The sequence below is a fragment of the Pezoporus flaviventris genome, unplaced genomic scaffold (genome assembly GCF_033815535.1).
Source record: "Pezoporus flaviventris isolate CSIRO_AGI_PZ_B2104156 unplaced genomic scaffold, CSIRO_AGI_Pfla_v1 ptg000002l, whole genome shotgun sequence".
Classification (NCBI taxonomy): Eukaryota; Metazoa; Chordata; class Aves; order Psittaciformes; family Psittacidae; genus Pezoporus; species Pezoporus flaviventris.
The window spans coordinates 84923540-84945068 of NW_026892550.1; the positions used below are offsets into that span (position 1 = coordinate 84923540).

General features: G+C 41.9%; 1 protein-coding gene across 7 annotated transcripts in view; it reads left to right on the plus strand.

Annotated features, from left to right (window-relative positions):
* The window catches only part of FGD4 (FYVE, RhoGEF and PH domain containing 4), a 109438-nt gene that overhangs the window by 52362 nt on the left and 35547 nt on the right, over nucleotides 1-21529 (plus strand). For 6 of the 7 annotated variants that reach the window (XM_061444861.1, XM_061444862.1, XM_061444863.1 and 3 more), the window contains exon 2: nucleotides 19841-20005. In XM_061444861.1, coding sequence (XP_061300845.1) covers nucleotides 19841-20005 — 165 coding nt within the window. Of the gene's footprint in view, nucleotides 1-3872; nucleotides 4171-19840; nucleotides 20006-21529 lie in introns of those variants that run through there. The other variant, XM_061444864.1, reaches the window with a different exon arrangement.

A 21529-nucleotide genomic window follows, 5' to 3' on the forward strand; every position in this document is an offset into this window, starting at 1 on the left:
CAGTTCCAGAGGTGTCCTTTGTTTTGTGTGCCTGCTTGCACCCCAAAGTGAATTTTCAGATTTTGGGGTTTTATTTCATTGTTACGGAAGTATCTGTTCAAAATTTCAGTATTTAGCGAGTTGTGTGTTTGGATTTTTATTTTTGTAAAGGTACTGTTTTTATCCATTCATCCTTCTGCACAAAATCATTTGTTACTGATTTTAGACTTTCCCAAGAATCATGAGAAGGGCAGAACACAGAAGGTTTGACACAAGTGGGGGTCACTTTGGGACAAGGGGGTGTGGTGTCTCAATAGCTAATCACATTGCCCTAAGAATTGTTGTGAGCCAAGCTGAACCCCTCTGCACGCCACTGTTGGTTTTCTGAGCAAGACTTTTAATAACACCTCAAACTACTTTGGGATAAGGACAAAGGATGCTTTCATTTTTGCTCAGGCCCTAACTACTGTGCTTTTGAACTACTGGGGTGTAAAGAAGGAAGAGGGGTAGAAAGCAGCACGAGTAAACAACACCTACTTTATGGGAGCCCTGTGAAAGGTGCCTTTTTAGTTGTTGTGGTTTTATGTCTCTCTTGGACTCATTGAGATGTCTTAAGATCTTTTACAGGGAAAAAAATGTTGGAGGATACTTTCAGTGTGGAGCACCAATATATTGAACTTATAAGCACAGATGTGCTTATGCTACGTTCTGTGCCAGGGGGATATGTTACTGATCATGAACAGTCAGTATTAGTGGTCCCTTGGATGGGGCAAAAATCATTGTCTTTCACTAGCTTGAAGAAACTTCATACCATGTCCTTATGCAGCATCCCAGTAAACCTCTTCAAAGACTTTGTGCCTGAAGTGAGTCTGCACTAAGGAGGAGCCAGCTAAAGACAGTCCTACTGAATGCTGGGCTGTGATTCATTGTCACATGAGCTAGTTTGGTTTTGGGGGCGTGTGTCAGTGTGGCATGCTGCCCATGGAGCTCTGTAATACTTAGTAATGCTTTCCAGGTTTCCTAATAGTACTCACATGACTTCCTTCTTAACTCCATCTTCATCACATTAAAAATATTCAAATGAGTCAGGTACATATTTAAGTCCCCTTATCTGCAAAATATGGGAGGCACTGAGAGAAAGAGAATGATACTTAGTTTGAAAAGTGCTTGGAGGTGGAAAACAAAGCAAGTGCTATATATTTATTATGAGATGGCTGTAAAAAACTTTCAATTATGGAAGTGACGAAGTCATGTGTGACCCAATAATTTTGATTTAAGTTAAGTTCATAAAACTAGTCTGCTGTGCAAGTCTCTGGACTAAAGACATGCTGGTTTTAGTATGTGTAGTTATTTTATTCATATTAAATGGCAGTAACTACTGATCTTAGTAGTGTGATTTTAGTTACTCACTAATGGAAGTTTTATTTAACTAGTATCAATGCCTCTTCATCTGCTTTTTAGGAAATGTATTAAAACTAAGTCTATTTTTAAATAAACTTTTCTTTAAAGTCCATAGGCATGTGCTGGTGACAGGTAAGACATAGCTGCACCTCTTGTCAATGAGTTTTTGACTAATATTTGTCAATATAGTCTAGTTATATATAGTTATAGTTATATATTATACATGCATTGTGCAGTTTGCATATTTCTGCTCTTACAATAAACAGTTGAGTGTGAAACTCGTGTGAAGCCAGGGGAATAGGTTAATGAGATGTCCGCATTTTAGCAGATTTAATCTCTCTCAAATCCACTTACCTGCTGGCTAATCAAATAGAGAGAAAACAATCTTTTATCTTTTTTTTTTTTTTAAAAAGGAGGAGGAATTAACCATGTGTTTTAAAGATGGACTTTGACCTCTTTTTACCTGCTTCAGTGTTGTTCCTTTGGAAATGAGATAAAGTCCATAGTTTTTCATGTGTGCAAATTCCCCTCTCTCTCCTTGAGTGGTAGCAGAGCTGTCATTACTCTCCATGGGCTGTTGCAAGCCAGGGGGTTGCCTCCCCAAACCTTTTGGGGCTGGTCAGAACTGACATCTTGCTTATTCTCTGCCCTGCCTCTGGCAGCAGTGGATGGAAAGCTGAGTCTGGTAGGTGCAGATGTCATCCCTCCCACATGCCTCGTTAGAAAGTTCGTAACAGTTACTGTATACATTTCCCCAGAAGGGAGACTAGATTTCCCGTCCAGCCCCTACTTCTCCTTGTGTGATCCCTTCTCTTCTCTTAAAATGATCAATAACTAGCATTTCTGTAGCTGCTTATCTGAAAGAATTCCTTCCTGTGCGCTTTTGTAGCCATTTGTCCTAGTTTTCCAACCTACTGTGTTGTGTTTATGAAAATTGAAAACTTACTGATCTCATCTGAATTTAAAATTTGTCATGTATTTGTGTAAAGGGCATTATTAGTGGTTTTCCTGGACTAGGAAGAGTACACACCAGGCTGAAGAAAGGCTGGCAGACGGACAGATCAGGCTGATGGGGAAAGTGGTTTGTTTCAAATGTGAGAAACTGAACAGAAAATCTGTCTTCTCTGCAAAGCCTTTTCTGGAGACAGATGTTGTTGTAGATGTACTTCACGTGGAAGCCCAAGCAGGGGGCAAGCTTTGAGTTCTGGGGGGATGAAGTTAAAATAGAAATATAATCTATACATGGAGTTCTTAGTCTTGTTACTCAGCTACTGTTATTTTTTGTTTTAATGATGTGTTGATGAGCTCGGTGAATGAAATCTGTGTGCATCTTTAAGGAGACTGGGATTACTCGCTAAGAGTATCAAGGATGGGGAAATGCAACTTCCTAGCCCAGCAGTTTAAAAATAAATACTCAAAAAAATAGCATGTGCAAATCTTGGTCAACAGGCTAAAAAATGGGTTCCATTTAGATCTCAAATCCATATGTGTAAAACTTGCATCTGCTCATCTCAAGAAGAAAAACACAGCAAAGTGTTGAAATAACTGGAGGAAAATAGTTGTTTTTACTGTTTTTGGCAATACCATTTCTGTTCAACATCTGTAGTAGAAAGGAAGTCATTAGCTGCCCTATTCCAGAGGGCTGTCTGCTCAGTGAAAAACAGATATTCGTAACAAAGGATTGTTTTGCAAGTGTGTTCCCTGTAACCCTTGGTACTTGTACTTCAAAGCAGCTCTGCAGTGCTGTGCTTCTACATAGCTTTGAATATGAGGACCACGCATGGCCGGTGGTGGAAAGGGCTGTAGGGAGCTGTGGTTTGGACCAATGCAGGGGTTGAAAATGACCTCAGCTGCAGTGAATGACAAGCTGGCTGCTACATTCTGATTCATATTATCCGAACTGACAGGGCTGGATTTCTTTCTCCTGCTGGGATGAAAGCATGCGAGCCGGGGATCACGTGGTGTGAGAGCTGTGAACAGTGAAAGAAAGTTACTTGCGGTAATTTTTCTTTTCAGTTAATCTTCTCAAAAATGTGCATTTTCACAGTTCAGAATTCACTCTAATAGCTCTGGTTTCTACCCTGGAGTACAATACGTAGTTTATGCCATTCAAAAATAGATTTTAAATTATTCTAGTGAATTTTAATCTTTATCAAATTTGCTAATGTTATCATGGCAGTTCTTTAACGTAGACTTTTTTGATAACTGCTCCGGTATCCTGTGTCACGTATTTACTTAATTCTAGGCAAAAATTTAAGTAGAGATTATGCAGTGAGAAAAATTTAGAGCAATGTGCAGTACAAAGGCAGAATAGAACAAAGTACCAACTAGAGAAATTTACTAACTTGTCCTTTAACCTTGATACTGGTTTGATTTCAATAGTGACAAAACTTTCATAGCAGCAGAGGCATTAGACAAAACAACTTACAGTAGTCCCTCCTCCTCCTCCTTTCTCCAGCAGTTTGTAGGTTACGTAAGCAGATTTCTTTGTTTTTCCTCTTTAATAGTGAACAGACTTCAGTCATTTCTCTAAGCGGACTGGTTTGCATGGTTATGTTTTTCCTCTCAAAACAGGCTTTCCTTCAAAGAGGAGGAACATAGAGTAAGTGAAAGACTCAGCATGTAAACTGTCGGCATATACTGAACATCTGGTGAGAAGTCCTGTCTGGCAACTTAGAGGTGTTGTAAATAGGACATACGTGAGCCTGTCATAGGGTTATCACCATTGTGAAATCAATTCCTCGGGCAGTGGTACTGGATTATATTTATAAACAATGACTTCTGAAACAGGTAAGATTGAATGGGATGCTTCTGTTAAACCTTAATCTCTTCAAAACCTGGGGGATGTTTGTGTCCAGAGCCCCCAAGAGTTAAACTTTTTAGTCTGAAGCAAATAAATCTGTGAACATCCAGCTGCTTTGTGATGCAATACAGCTGCAATGCTGTGGTGCTTTTTTCCTCCTATTCTCAGTAAATTAGCTTGAAGTCTCTTGAGCTGCTTGCCTGATACATCTGCTCCACCGAGAACTCTACTACTTTTGGCTTGTTTTGCCGCTGCTTTCACCAAATTGAGACTTTCTTAAAAGCAAATCAGTTTTGTGTTGTTTATAAGTGTTCTCTTTTCCTGGCTTATTGAGCTGTTTGTAGCTGCAAGGTTTCTCTAGGACACTGACAGAAGTAAGCATTGCCCCTAAGACTTACATCTCTCATAGTTTTAGGAAGTGGGTGCACACTTCTGACTTACAGTCAGCTTTATTGTTGCAATAATCCATTTAACTGATGCTGACACTACGTTTAATGTACAGAATTAGCTTCCAGAATTAAAGAATGTTTTCTTTTATTGCACCATCCAGTGAAAGATTTGGATTTTTGCCATTAGAAATATCCTTGTAACTGGCTTTTTAAGAATACTGTTAAAAGTACTGTTTTACTTGAGCATATTTTTTAGTTCTGAGAAAAGTTCAACTTGGGTAAATTAAGCTAAGACTTACCCATCCTGGACAGATTAGTATACAATAGTAAATACTCTGAATTAAGTTTTCCACTGAGAAGTGATTGAAACAGACCTATGGAAGGCTTAGATTCAGAATGATGGACTTCCTCTGGAAAGCTCTCTGGGACTAATAAGAGGGAAGAGAGTCACTGGCTGAGTGAGTGTGAGAGATTTGCTAGAGAAATTTGGAGCAGATCCATGCAAATAGCTCTACCTCAGCTCTCCTGACCTTAGTACTTGTGAGCACCTGATTTTTTTCTTGGGTACAAAGGATACTTGTTTTAAAATAGTTCTTTTGGCTTCTTATCTTTTTTATGATCAAGTTTGAAATTGCCCTTCCCCTTAGCTTTTGATAATCAACCAGAAGGATAGGGATTTTGCTTTTCTTCCCACTTTTTATGTACCATTTTGCTGTATCCTGAATCACATGTGGATGTGGGAAACTTTTTTTCATTGATCTAGCTCTTAAGAGCTCTTTTCTAGGATCTGTAATACATATTCTTTTCCTGTAAATGTAACATCAAACTCCCATGAATTTTCAGGAAGCTAAATGTGGTACTATTTTTGGTATTACAACTCATCTTCCCTCTTGCCCTTTGGCCTGCTTTGCATTATTTCAGTTTGCAGAGGTCTACAGTATACTTATATATAATGGTGCATTCTGAATGCTAAATATATTGGTGAAGGTGTGATCTTTGGGGTTTTTTGAGATCAAATATGTAAAGTACAAATATATTTGTATGTGCTTTAAGGTGACATAGGTTACACTGTCATGTTATTTTCCAGTCAGTATATTTCCCAGACTCCAGTTAGAAGCTGTATGAAAGCAGTTAATACAGGAGTAGACTATGGCACAAATACTTGGCTTGAAGGGTAAGAAGAGGTGAGATTCTACCAGTCTGTGGAATAGCATATAGGTATCTCCTAATGTCACCTTCTCAGAATGTTTTAGGAGACTTTAGGAGACCTATGGATATACAGACAGTAGGCTTAGAAAAGGTGACAGTAAGTAGTTCCAGTCTGTGTTGATTTGAAATGGAGCTAACAAATATCGCTGGACACTCCTAAATAGTATGTGAGAAAAGTAGAGAGTTGCTTACTGAAGCACTGGCTGCCATGAGTCCAAAACAGAAGGAAATCCTTCCAGTGCAGACTGCTGGGGACTGGGTAAGAGGGGAATAGCGCTCCTGAAGGGACGGTGCCTATTGGAAAGTATAAATTCGCATGGCATTTTAATCACTGCTATCACAATGTGTGATTGAGAGTGTGTCCAGGTGTCTGAGCATAGCAGTTTTCCAAAGTACTGAAGGTCTGTAACAAATATGGAAAACATGTAGAAAAGAGCCTTGATATTTTTTGAAGACTGGAACTCTAGAATTTTAATTATTTTTTTTTTTTTTTTTTTTGTAGTAATATTCCTTGCAGGTGGAAAGCATCACTGGAGAAACTGATTTCAAGCAATGCCATTTTGAGAGGTTTAATGATACTGTGACCCAGAAGTCTTGTGATCCAACAGAGACTTAAGTGTTTTCATTAGTACTATCACTAGGCTTTGTTTTGTGACTGCAGCAGTCCAAGTCTTATGTTAGTCTTTTGCATGGTAGGTGCTATATAAACAGACAGTCTAATGGTTTATATCAGTGCTTACAAACCCAGTGAATTTGTTGAGTCTTTACTAAAAATTGAAAACAGTTACGGAATGCTCCTCATCCCCATCTCTCCCCCACTGCCCTGGGTTTATAGTTATTACAAAACAAAAGAATGAAATTCTTTGAACACTAGGAGTTTGGAAATTTAGTGCTTTTGTGTTCCTTACAGTTTGACAGGCAATGACCTTGAGGAGGATAGGTAGTCAGGAAACACAATATTTCCTTTAGCTTGCCATAAAATATTTAACACTCTGTGAGGGTATTTGGTTGCTTGTGAAAAATCCCTTACAATCATGACCTGACATTTAACAAAAAGAAAGAAAGAGAGAAAGAGAGAAAAAAAGAAAGAGAAAAAGAAAGAAAAGGGGAGGTAACAGCTGGGTTCAGTCATGTAAGGTAGAGAGGGACTGGAATATATCCAAACATTGTATTATAAAAGAAATGAAATGTTTAGCCTTAAACAAATATTATGTTTTAGGAGTAATTTCATAGATTTTATTTGCTGTTTTGGAAAACTTTCTTCCCAACATGCAAGGCATCCGACTCTTTTAATGAATATTTTTATTCTCTTTCTTCTGATGCCAAAACCTGAAGCTGTAAGGAAAACAGTAAATACTGCATAGAAGCCAGCAACATTTTGTTGGGCTGCAGTTCTGTGAACTGCTTGAGTGATCCAGTGGGCATTTGCTGCCAAAAGGTTGCCCAGTCCCTTACTGGGGCTTTCCCAGACTTTTGGTCTCATCCACAAGCCAGTTCAACTCACTCACACAGAACAGAACTCCATGGAGGGTACAAAACTTTCTTCTCTTGGTGGGCGGCTGTCTCACTCTGGGGTAGCTGTGGTTTGGGTTTCAGCAGTCTTTTTTTTTTTCCTATCCTGGGGCCTTCAATTGCTTTCATTTTCACAATGTCTGTGAAGTGAAATGTTGCACATCCTTCAGATGTGTTGCACAAACCTCTAGCTATGATACATTTTTTTTTCTTCCTGAAATGTGGTCATCTCTGACAATTTAGGGCTAAGATTTTTCCCCATTTGGATTCCAGACAACTTGTATTTGCTTTCCTTCCATAAAGATGATAATGAACTGATGAGTTAGTGTGAAACGATGATATCTTTCTTGTGTCTTATGGACAAGATATAAAAGCTGGTAGACTTAAACAAGACTGGACAAGAAGGTTCCTTGAACGATTTCACAGAAAGGCCTTAAATGTACTTAAATCAGGCTCTTTGGGGCTGTTCTTTTTCCTTTCTTTCTTTTTTTTTTTTTTTCCCCCCAACCAGGTCAAAAGCAGGAAGCACTTGAATTCTTGCAAAGTGTCCAGCTTTGGGTTCTTTATATTTCTGTCTTGGTGCAGTAAGCATTCCCAGGGAGCTGCTTGTTTTTCTGTGTTTGGTAGATGATGGTTGTTAATTGCTTGGCAGGGAGACTGAAGTGCTTGGGGAGCCTGACAGCGGGCTGCCTGCCCCTGGCTTGGCGGAGACCATAGGCATTCGCTACTGATGAGCAGCTGGAGTTCTCAGTGTTGTAAGGGGCAAGCAGCTGCATGTTTCTCTCCACCCGCACTTTGTTCTTTATCAAGTTCATAATTTTATAGTTCCTTGTAACTTTTCACATAACACGGAGTAGTGCCCAGTAGCCTGTTGCGATGCTATTCTGCAGTTAACACCCTGCAGCCTGTTCTTTAATTAGGGCATATTACTTCAAATTTCAAGCCACGCTTTTTTAAAGACTAGTTTTCTGATTTTAATTCCCCAAACACACTTACTGTTTGCTCTAACCCCACTGAAGTGTTTCAGCAGAATTAATGTTATCTAATGGCTACTTGCTTCTGGAAGGGGAGTTTTGTCTTCCTTTCCTCATGAATAAGTTTTCATCAAACTCTAGTGCATCTAAGGTGAACAAATGTGTAAAACTGGCTGCTTTATTTCCTTGGCAGGGTTACATTTCTGATGGCTTAACTTTCCCAGGCTGCATCCTGGGATGAGATGCCATGCCAGTGCTGATGCACAAAAAGTGGTGGGAGCAGCAGCCAGGAGGAGGGGGGGCAAGCATGGTTGGAATAACACGTGTCCATGGCAGCTGGCTCCTGGATGGGCTTTGAGTTTTCAGATGCTGGCTGGACACAGAAACTGCCTCAGCAGTTGGATGTGGGAAGCGATTTCCATCTATCAGCAGTAGTTTTATTGGCTGGTGTTGAAGATTTGACTTCTGTTTGGTTTTTTGTCTGTTCTGCATTTTGGATATATTGAATTATGTATTTATATCTTTACACACTGAAAGCCTTCTAGAAATTTATATTTATACAACTTCTGCTAAGATCTTCTGAAATAATAGGTCTGTTACAGTTTCAACCTTCTGTAATTAGACTTCCTCCCCTCTCTGCTTCCTCACCCTTGTGTCTAGAGAGGGGGGGAGTTGGTTTGGGTTTCGGTTTTTTTTTGTTTTTCTTTTAGAGGAGGGTTTGTTCGATTGTTTTTTAGCATCCTGTTTCTAGAGATTCTTTCTCTTTGTCTTTCATCAACAGAAGTAGCTGATTTTGTGTCTCAAAGCATATGGATGTTTTCTAAAATGGCTGTTGAGGTGAATATGAAATAACTGCAAGATAACTGGACAGAGTAGAAGATGAAAATGTCAGTGACTAACTTGTTAGTCTTCTGAACATTGTATACTGAGCAAAATGGTGACATTTGCAGTTAGATCAAATTTATAATTTTTTTTTGAAATCTGTTAGTATTTGTCTAAAAATTTAACCACACAGTTACTTCATAATGGCTTATCAAGTATGGAAGAGGAGGTCAGCTGCATTTTTCCTTCATGTAATCCCTGTAGTGCAGGTGTGCTCCTTAATATGAAGTTGGACTGTGCCGCCCAGCATGATGTCGTGCTGTTTATCTTTATGCTGCCCAGCATGATGTCATGCTGTTTATCTTACACATGATAACCGGAAGAAAACAAATCTTAATCTTAAGACTTGACAAATAAAGCAAGAGAAACACATAGCGCTCAGAGCCACAACCCTTACTCAAACAAGTGGTTCTTCTGTGATCAGTGAATCTGCTTATACAAATTGGGCGTCTTATTTAGTAAATAGGAGCTCAGGACATTTAGAAAATGATGACTGCCATCTGTGCAAAATAATACTGGTGTCAGTTAAAAACTCAGTGAAATAACATAGCGTTAAATAGAATAGCTGACAGGTTCACCTCACACAGGTCTACACAGAAAACTAAAAGGAAAAAATAGTTTGGGGAAAACTCGATGGAGGTACATCGTGTTCATTTTTTTTCTCGTGCTAGGTTCATAATCAAAATGGCTATTAATGCAGTAGGAGCTCAGGAAACCTACACAAACCTTACTCAACCCCTTCATTCATCAAGTGTGTAGGAGGCTGTGAATAGCTTATGAGGTGTGGAGGAGAGGAAGTGATCCTTGGATACAGGGCTCACCAATGTTCTGCTGATCACAACAGATGAAGAGATTGATGTACATAGTCAGGACACTCCTGTGATTTTGTGAAATACAGCCATTTGGAAGCAGTTCCTGAGCTGAAAGCTACCTATATGTGTTATAGCAAATGAAAGGAGGAATTACTTGAAGTTACCGGTGTAGAAATTAAATGGCAACAGCAGGGTAGCTGACTTTGGTTACAGGATTAATTTGCACTGCCTTATCCTGGTTTGATGAAGCTGCTGCTACTTACTGTACCCTTTTTCTTTCTCAGTATTCTTAGGTTTGTGGGTCATTTATTTTTTTCTGTGAGTTAACTTTGGGGCTCTTAACTACATGAAGTTCATGGTACATGACTTGTAGGGTCAGGAACTGTGGTCACCCTTAAGTCTTGTATATAGACTTAATAAAAAGAAAAAAATATTATCCATGCTGAAAGAGATATTGACATTATTTTACAAAAAAAACAAGCCATGAAAAGTCTATAAAAGTAAAAGGACACTATTGTGTATTTTCTGTTTCAACTTTGGGCTTGATAATACATGTTCAAAGGCCAAAGTGAAAATAGGGATTTGAGGGAATGTTTTGTAATACAGGAACTATGTCTGTGAAAGAGCGGTGCTTGGTTCCTATAAAGAGAACTCCTGGTACTCAGAGCTTTCCCTTCAATCATATGCCTTTCTGTAGACCAATGCTGCTTGTTTCTGCTCTGTAAGAAACCTGCATTATTCATTAACTACCTGATTAATGACCATCATCGGCAAAGCCATTGTCCCAGTATGTAAGAGCATAGGTGACTCATGAGAACCTTGGTGTAAAAGATGCTGTGTTTTTGTGTTTTTGGCAGGGAACCTCAGTCATAAGCTACTACTTTCAAACCACAAGCTGTGCATTGGCATCCTATTTGAAATCCGTGTTTTCCAGTCAAGGGAGACACTGCTGTGCTTCAGCTACTGCGCTGGGTACTTCTGCTTGCTCCCACCAGCAGCCCTGCTGCCCTGTGCATTGGGATCAGTAACGACAGGTTACTGGGGGTCCTGCCAGCTGAAGCAGCTGCTTAGTCAGTAGCAAGTGCAAAGGCTTTCTGCCTCCCCTTCCTAAAATGGGGGAAGAGGTATGAGTTGACAGCCACAGCAGCAATGGCCAGGAGTAAGGTTGTCATGTATTTTTTCCATGACTTGCAGCCTCCACCACCTGTGTGGTAAGCAGTGTTTTCTAATTCCACCCCTCTAGCCATCATCAGCCTGTCAGCTCCTCTAACACTGAGGTGTCACAGCATCAGTTTCACCAGCCTGTCAGCTCCTCTAACACTGAGGTGTCACAGCATCAGTTTCACCACCTCTGAAAACTGGGAGATTAGTGGCACTGCTGGGCTGTAGATGACAGTATGAAAGCAGTGGCTGGCCCAGTAGGTAAGGGTGTAGGTGATGGTGGCTGTAGGGGTGGGCTTGTTCTCAGAAGGATCAAACCTGTGCCTTTTTAGTACAGTTTTAAGAAGCTGTCCACTGATCCTTTTTCTGTTTTATTTTGCACAACTAGTTAACATTTGTAGTATATGCCACTTGGACTTTTATCAAAATAACTGATTTTAAAGAGTCCACATGTTGAAGGTGGTTATTTTACTTGCTTTGCCTTTCCTTTCCTCATGCGTGTCTCCATACTCCTCACTTCAGAATGCACCCTCTCTGATTAGGAGCATACTGTAATCAGTGCATGTTGCTTGGAGAAAACATAATTACTTCTAAGGAAATAGGTTTTGGGGCTCAGTCTGGGAAATAAGCCATGTGAAGTCCTGTACGGTGCTTTTTATTGTACTGGAACAGCACCAACAGGGCATGTCGTGCTAATCCAAAATTTAGACAAATGTTGAAAGGTAATCCCATTAATTACTGATTTACTCATTTTAGTAAGACTCACAGCAGATGTGCAGATCTGTTTGCGTGGAAATAACTATTAGATCAGAGTCAAAAGAACAAAGGTTGCAGCCAGACAGGGCAACGGACTAAGGCACACTGAGTCTGCCTGCTGTAGACAGTATTGGCAGATTTGTAATGAATGTGAAATTCACCATTCACTTCTTTACTTTGCATGATACACATGTAGTGAGGGGCCCAGAGCTGAGCACAGGATTCAAGGTGCCTCTGAAGGCATGAGATTTGATCACTGCCCTGGCCCTGCTGGCTATGGTATTGCTGACACAGGCCAGGATGCTGTTGGCCTTCTTGGCTGCCTGGGCACAAGCTGCCTCATGTTTAGCTCTGTCAGTCAGCACTGCCAGGTCCTGTTCCACTGAAGAGCTTTCCAGTCACTCTTCCCCAAGCCTGTAGCACTGCATGGGGCTGTTGTGGCCCAAGTGCCGCACGCAGCACTTTGCCTTGTTGAGCCTCATACCATTGGCCACAGCCCATCTATCCAGCCTGTCCAGATCCCTCCGCAGAGCTCCTATCCTTCAGTAGATCAACACTCCCACCCAACTTGGTGTCATCCACAAATTTACTGAGGGTGCACTTGATCCTCTCATCCAGACCATTAGTGAAGTTATTAACACTGGCCCTAAGACCGAGCCCTGAGAGACACCATCAGTGACCAGTCACCAACTAGATGCAATGCCATTTACCACCACTCTTTGGGCTTGCCCATCTAGACATTTTCCAACCCAGTGAAGAACACACCTTTTCCCCCTTTGGGACAGGCATACACCACCTGCCACCAGCAGGCCTGGTGCCATGTAAACTGACCCATGGTCACAACCCCCAAGAATTCCGACACTGACGCTAGTCATGGAGCCAGGAATTAATTAGTGACATTTTTCTGATGTGTAACCATTGTCAATGATTGGACTGGCAGGAGGGACGAGATCACTACTTGGGTTCCTGAACCCTGAACCAGTCACCTCAAGGCCCTGAAGTCCTTCTTGAGCCCACTCAGGCTTCTTGAAGGTATTTCCGCATTGTCCACCTGAAAGATTTATAAAGGATACTAGTCATAGGGCTGTACTAGATGAGTTTTCTAGTAAAGGCCCTTACCCGTGGATCCTTTCCCATCGGGGTGCTCTGGAACAGAAGCTCAGAGTGGCATCTTTCCAAGGGGACTTTGAAGGGGTTCGAGCTGCTTCAGAAGTGATTGGCACTGAAGCACAGATTCTACTGGCACCCCAGTTGCTGATGCTGGGCTGGATGATCCCTTACCACCATCTTCCTCAGTTTCCTGATCCTGAAGTACCAGGGCCTCGAATCTGTCATAGAGGGGTATTTGGGAAGGTGACACGAGCTGGGGGGGTAATATGCCGTCTGTTCTGAGGTGTAACCCCTGTTTCCCAAGTTCCTTCCATCTGCTTGATGGCAGGAAGGTAGGGGATCCTGAAGTTCTTTAGTTTTGGGTAGGTGGCTTGCTTCTCTCGGGGACTGTAGAGAGCAGGTCCACTAGTCACTCTCCTCCTCAAATTCTCTTACGCTCCTCAGCCGTTCCACCTCTTCCTGTAGCTCTGCCACCATGCAGAGCAAATCATCCTGCTGACATCTTACACATCCACCATCTACCATCACCAACAAGCTCTGGCACTCACTGTAACCAGGTGCCTCGACAGCTATGTGTTTATGAGGGACCTGTGTCTGGGTTGTCATATTCTTCCTTTCAGGACTGAAAATGAATATAATGAAAGACTTAATGGTGTTGAAATTGTCTTTCTGAAGGTTATGGAACTGCTGATGGGAGGACCTATCCAGCACTAAAACAGTAGTTTAACCTTTTGTGAATATAAATAAGCATTTCAATGTTACTGGTATTTCAAGCTGGCTGATTATGTTTATCTAAATGTTCATAGCTCCAAGTTATTTCTAATTAGAATGCTCTGAAAAAATAGATTATGCATCACCTAGCTTCAAACTTTCTTGCAGATGCAAGCATATTTGCAAGCATTCTAGCTGCTCATTTTCCTGCAGATGATAAGCAAAATAATTAAGTGCTTATCAAATTTACAGTGTTTATTTCTCTTTTCTGTTAGTTATTTATTACCTCCTCTTTATCACTTACATTCTGGCTGGCCCCATTTTTAAATTTTCTTCAATATTTCCACACTTTTCTTTCCTCTTCAGTGTATTTAATCATCATAATTAATCGTGTACTAGCAAACACAGTAACTGGTGGGTAGTATTTTGTTGTGCATTGCATTTCTGATTTCAAGCAAAATTTCTCGGTTCTTATAATGTGTAGGAATAGCAGAAGAACACAAGTATTTCTTTAATCAGGTCAGAAATAATCACAATGGCATGCCCAGTAAAAGAGGTTTTGCAGCATATCTGACCTTTTGCATACCTAAAGGGATTTTAAGTTGTACTTACAGGGCACCAGCTGTATTTCGAAAAGGTCGACTAAGTTACTGCTTACTTAAATGGATGGAATTGAGCAGCCCTACTGAAATACATGCTGCATTGTGGAGAAAGTATTTGGAATTTTTGTAATGTGCTGAAAACTACATGCTTTGGGCTTTTGTTATAATACACATGCATACAATACACTTGATAGAAGATGGTGAGAATTCATGTATTTCTGCCTCAATCTTGTCTACATCATCTAGAAGGTATTATCTTTCACTGGCTAGAAACTAGGGCTCATATTTCCATGAATGATAAAAGATGCTTTTTATCCAGAGATTTTGCCTACTCAGTTTGGTATGGAAGTATGTTGTGGCTAGATTTCCATTACATTTTTCCATTCAAGCTTTATATATAAAACAAGCTGTTCAATATAGCTGGCTGTATTACTCCTCAAAACACATGGCTTGAGGATGTGACATGATTAACAGAATTACTAGTTTGAAATACAGGTTAAATGTCTGTAGCATAGAATCACAGAATAACGGTTTGGATTGGAAAGGACTTTAAGATCATCTAGTTCCAGCCCCTCTGCCATGGTCAGGGATGCCTTACACTAGACCATGTTGCCCAAGGCTCTGTCCAGTCTGGCCTTGAACACTGCCAGGGATGGAGCATTTACCACTTCCATGTCCATCTCCAGCAAATATGGCTTCCAGACAGGCTGAGTATTTTGTGTAATAGCTTGTAAAACACTAATGAATTCGAAGACCTTCTGTTTACCTACACCTGCCCTGTGCTAAATTGTTCCACATGTGAAGCCAGAGTACACCTTGGGTCAGGACACATCTCTGAGCTTTTACATTCCATAAGCAGTTGCAAAAGAACCTGCTGCAGAGGCTGTGTCACTGTTTTGTTTTACAATGGACAAGCTTTACAAAATGGCTTTTGCCCACTGAATGCAACTAATATTAACCAATCTAGCAAAGAGCATGTGAGGACGACAACAAATTAGTGCTTAAGGCAGCCTAATGTTTTTGCATTAAAGGTCTGTTTTGAGCTGTTCCTGGTTTTGCTTCACTTTGTATTAAAGTTGTGCTCGTGCATGTGTAAACCAAGTACAATCCAAATCGGAATCCCATTTGCTTGAGGGACTGGGGTTGCCAATCTAAGTAAAGGCTGCTGCTGAGAGGAGCTCTCTTGTCCCCTTGTGTCAGCAGTAGTGCTGGGGCAACCATGAGGCCAAACTGATCTAAAATATACTCTAGGTTTCAACTGCATAATTTCTGCTGCTCGTCTGACTTTGTGGTTGAACAAATGCTGGTGCTGGCACAGGGGAAGGAGTAGCCAGGAGCAGAAGCTGGAGCAGATGCTGACGGGGAGGGAGGAGGAGCAACAAACCACAGAGCTGCCTGTTCTCAGCAGCAGTTCTGCATCTGCCTTGGCTTAAAGCGACCATGAGTGATTACCTTAAACAGCAGTAAGTGCCTTGAGGAAGTTGTGCGTGTAAAATATGTTCCTATTTTGACCTCCATCTCTTTGATGGAGACAGGGAAGGCTTAAGGCAGCTTTTTAGGCTTTGAGGAATGGTGTGATACAGAGCTCACGCTGCTATAGTACAATTTGAGATCCTCAGGAGAGTGAGAAGAGCATGCAGCAAGCTCACTGCCGTGGACCTCAAGAGAGCAGACTTTGGCCTCTTCAGGAACCTGCTTAGTAAGGTTCCATGGGATACTACCCTAGAGGGTAGGGAGGCCCAAGGCTGTTCAAGGATCACCTACTGCAAGCTCAGGAGTGTTGCATCCCAGCTAGAAGGAAGTGCAGCAGGAGGGCCAGGAGACCTCCTTGGATGGATAAGGAGCTGCCGAGAAAAATTCAAAGGAAAAAAGAGGCTTATAAAAGGTGGAAGCAAGGACATGCGGCCTGGGAAGAATACAGGGGTGTTGCTTGGGAAGCTAGGGACCAGGTTAGGAAAGCTAAGGACCAGTTAGAATTAAACTTGGCTACGGATGTTAAGGATAACATGAAGGGATTCTATAGGTACATAGCTAATAGAAGACAGACTAGGGACAACATGGGCCCTCTCTGGAAGCTATCAGGAGAACTGACTACACAGGATTTGGAGAAGGCTGAGGTTCTGAATGACTTCTTTGCCTCGGTCTTCACTGGCAAATGCTCTGACCACACCACCCAAGTCTTGGAAGGCAGATGCAGGGACTATGAGAATGAAGACCTTGGGCCCACTGTAGGAGAGGATCTGGTTTGAGACCATCTTAAAAATCTGAATGTGCACAAGCCCATGGGTCCTGATGAGATCCATCCGCGAGTCCTGAAGGAGCTGGGAAATGAAGTTGCGAAGCCGCTGGCCATCGTATTTGAGAAATCATGGCAGTCAGGTGAAGTCCCCAGTGACTGGAAAAAGGGAAATACAACCCCCATTTTCAAGAAGGGGAAAATGGATGACCTGGGGAATTACAGACCAGTCAGTCTCACCTCTGTGCCTGGCAAAATCTTGGAGCAGATTTTCCTGGAAGGCATGCTAAGGCACATGAAAATCAACAAGGTGCTTGGTGACAGCCAGCATGGCTTCACTAAGGGGAAATCCTGCCTGGCCAATTTGGTGGCCTTCTATGATGGGGCTACAGAACTGATGGACAGGGGTAGAGCAGTTGATGTCATCTACCTGGACTTGTGTAAAGCGTTCGACACTGTCCCACATGACATCCTTGTCTCTAAATTGGAGCAACATCAATTTGATGGATGGACCACTCGGTGGATAAAGAACTGGCTGGATGGCCACACGCAAAGAGTTGTGGTCAATGGCTCAGTGTCTGGCTGGAGACCAGTAACGAGTGGTGTCCCTCAGGGATCGGTGTTGGGACCGGTCTTGTTCAACATCTTTGTGGCTGACATGGACAGTGGGATTGAGTGCGCCCTCAGCAAGTTTGCCGATGACACCAAGCTGTGTGGTTCGGTTGATACGCTGGAGGGAAGGAATGCCATCCAGAGGGACCTTGACACACTTGTGAGGTGGGCTGATGCCAGCCTTATGAAGTATAACCATGACAAGTGCAAGGTCCTACACCTGGGTTGGAGCAATCCTAGGCACAGCTACAGGTTGGACAGGGAAGAGATTCAGAGCAGCCCTGCGGAGAAGGACTTGGGGGTGTTGGTCGATGAGAAAATGAACATGAGCCGGTTTCAGTGTGTGCTCGCAGCCCAGAAAGCCAACCGTATCCTGGGCTGCATCAAAAGGAACGTGACCAGCAGGTCAAAGGAGGTGATCCTGCCGCTCTACTCTGCTCTTGTGAGACCTCACCTGGAGTATTGTGTGCAGTTCTGGTATCCTCAACCTAAAAAGGACATGGAACTGTTGGAACAAGTCCAGAGAAGGGCCACGAGGATGATCAGGGGACTGTAGCACCTCCCGTATGAAGATAGGCTGAGAAAGTTGGTGCTGTTCAGCCTGGTGAAGAGAAGGCTGTGTGGAGACCTCATAGCAGCCTTCCAGTATCTGAAGGGGGCCTATAGGGATGCTGCGGATGGACTATTCATTAGGGACTGTAGTGACAGGACAAGGGGTAATGGATTAAAATTTAAACAGGGGAAGTTTAGATTGGATATAAGGAAGAAGTTCTTTACTGTGGGGGTGGTGAGGCACTGGAATAGGTTGCCCAAGGAAGTTGTGAATGCTTCATCCCTGGCAGTGTTCAAGGCCAGGCTGGACAGAGCCTTGGGTGGCATGGTTTAGTGTGAGGTGTCCCTGCCCATGGCAGGGGGGTTGGAACTAGATCTTAAGGTCCTTTCCTACTCTAACTATTCTATGATTCTAATACAACTTTTTGTGTATGGAGTGATACCCAAGGAAACAGAGCTGAGGAATTCCTGCCTAGGATCACAACTGTCTGAGAATCCTCTATATGTGGTGGGCCTCGTTTGTTTGTTCATATCATCCTGGAACCAGCTTCTTGGTGTAGGGCTACTTCAATGTTTGAAAGGAAAAATAAGCTTTTAAGAAATAGAGAAAAAAAATACTTGAAAATATTGTTGGAATGCACAAAATGTTGAAGAATCTTTAAGCAGCAATGAGCAATAAATACGGCATCTCTTTCCACTGCTGTTTTAAGAGCAGGGTTGGCTTTTGCTAGGAATGGCTTGATATGATGGATTTTGCTGTGGGAAAGAAGTGGATTAGATCAGAGGGTCTAGATTCTGCAGACCAGTTGTTGTCCAGAAGATATCAGAGGATCACCTTATGAAATGGTTGAGTGGGTTTTGGATTTGCTTTTATTTATTTTTTTTTAAATATGCAAAGCAAACCCCACTCATGCTTGCATTTCTCCTAGTACAAGCAAGCAAAGGTAAATGATGGCAAATAATGATAAATTGATTTATCCAAGCTTTACCCTAAATCATTTGGTTAAAAATGAAAGTAATTGTGACAACACTGCAATAAATGCTAAATGGGGTTTCCTCCTTTCCCTTGCTTCTCCCCACAAAATAAGCTGTTGTTTTTTTTTGATTCAGAGATCAATAGATATTGACCTAAGTGAGATCTTGAGGTCCTTCATATTTTTTTTTCAAAGTTTTTATTGTGTTTACAGAACCCATTGCTTTCACACCCCAGAACAAAAGTTCATGGTTTAGACCTGTGTAATCATGTTCTATTAAGTGCTTTTATTGCAGTTTTCACTGAATATTTTTTGGTTTATGTTTTTGAATATTTTTTGCTTTATCTTTTCCTCCAGCTTTTTTACCAATAGCAGCATATTGAATTCTATTCTGTTAGGAAGAAATGAAATAGCAGAGTTGGCTGGTTTTATGCTTTGCTCCTTTTTTTTTTCCTTTTTATCACTTACAATAGGACCCCTTTCGTACAAAAAAGTTGCAATACATTTAGCTAATTTTTTGGATGCTACCTTCTGTAATAAAATAAACTTTTCCACTGTATAGTATTTTGTGAGCACTTGCTACAGGAATAGAATTACTGAACAGAACTGCTGTTGCAGCAACCTCCCCGGCCAACCTATTCCAGTGCCTCACCACCCTAACAGGAGAGAATTTCCTTCTTATATCCAACCTAAACTTCCCCTGTTTGGGCTTTAACCTGTTACCCCTTGTCCTGTCACTACAGTCTCTAATGAAGAGTCCCTCTCCAGCATCCCTATAGCCCCCCTTCAGATACTGGAAGGCTGCTATAAGGTCTCCATGCAGCCTTCTCTTCTCCAGGCTGAACAGCTCCAACTTCCTCAGCCTGTCTTCATACAGGAGGTGCTCCAGTCCCTTGATCATCCTCATGGCCCTTCTCTGGACTTGTTCCAACAGTTCCATTCCTTTTTATGTTGAGGACACCAGAACTGCACACAATACTCCAGGTGAGGTCTCACAAGAGCAGAGTCGAGGGGCAGGATCACCTCCTTCGACCTGCTGGTCACGCTATTCTAATTTTCTCTGTAGCAAAAATGTTAGCACTTAATAAATGGGTTTATAGTCATTCTACCTTTTATTTAATGCTGTTTCTTACTCTTAGGGTTTTTCTATATATTTGTTTTTCAGGCAGCAGCATCTGTCCAAAGTCTTTAATATTGTCTAGACCTTGTACAGCTGGTGGCACAACCAGGCCAGTTGAGCAGAATGTGCACAATGAAGCACCTCAGGGAATAAATGGAAGTGTGCCAGTCAAGCAATACCCACGTTCAGCTTCAAATCCAAAGCCGCAAGGTAAGGAGCTTCAAAGATTTTTGTTAGGGAAGTTGTTCTTCATCTCAGACTTTAAGAGAAATAGAGTGCCTTGAAAGACCTGTATTTGTCAGAAGGAACATAGTGGGGTAATAGCTTGCTAGTGAAATACAAATGTTCAATAAATGCTTTATAAATCTGTAATTTCTGATAACGTTTTGCTGAGAAAGGTTCTCAGAAGGAAGGTTGGACTTACTAATGTATTACAAGCACACAGGTCTCGTAGGTAGAGATGGGAGAGTGCGTGCAAACCCCTCGCTTGTATTAAACTATTGCCAGAGCTTATCTTTCAAAAGGATTACTGCATGTGAGCTGGAAGGTTTTGGTGCTGTTTTTGAATGTGAGTGTTTGGCAGGCTGCTGGTTGTGATGGGAAAGATATTCAGGGCCTTTGCGGTTCCACTGGAGCTTGAGAAGGGCCCTTCTGTTGGGAGTATGTGAAAAGATGGGAACTCTGTGCTGTAAAAGCTGACCAATAGTATCTGCAAAGTAGAAGTAGATTTCCCTTCTTTCTGTCCATAAATAGCATCTTCACTTTCAGAAGCTCAGTAGGTCCACCTACGTGTTGACTTTATGTATCTAAATCTAAAACCATTTTTCATGTGGTCTTCTCAGTAATATTGATGATTCTGCTGAGGTTGACCAAAGTCAGCATATTCTGGAAATCTTGTATTGAAAGCAAGTCTGGACTGATGTTTTTTAGGTATGACATGCAATAGGAATTTCATTCTTCTCAAAAGTTAAAAAAAGAGCAAGACTATGATCCTGCTCAGTGAACTGGAATGTGACTGATATGACAGAAATTACAATTACTTATAGAAAACTAGGTTACATTTAAATCATGTATAGAAGCTGGAATCATGTAGAGTTATTATGTAATGGATTTAACAATCTGTGTATCACTTACTTGGGAAATGTGTCTTGAATAATTTTGCATCAGTTCATTTTAGAGTTAAGGGACGAAGAAATTTGTTGGGGTGTCAAGAAAGTTTTGTCCTGGTGTCGTGGTTTAAACCCAGTCAGGCAACTTGTTCACTCACTCCCAGTGAGTGGTGCCGGGCTGACAACAATCGAGGCCCCCCCACCGGGGCTCTCCCCTTCCCCGCTCCCGGAGGAACGGGGAGGAGGATCGAAAGGGTGCAGCTCCTACGGGTTGAGACAAGAACAGTCCAGCAACCAATGTACAATACAAATCACCACCGCTACTACCAACTACAATGATGATAAGAGAAAATAACAAGGGAAGAGAATACGATACCACCGGCCAAGAAACGAGTCCCACCCGGAAGCCCGTGTCCTTCCGGGTAACTCCCAGTTACCCCCCACCCCGGGCATGACGTGCTGTGGTATGGAATACCTCTTTGGCTAGCCTGGGTCAGGCACCCTGTCTCTGCTTCCTCACAGCTTCCCCTCCTCCCTGGCAGAGCATGAGCCTCACAAAGTCCTTGGTCAGGGTAAACATCACTTAGCAACAACCGAAAACATTGGCTTCACCAACACTGTTCCC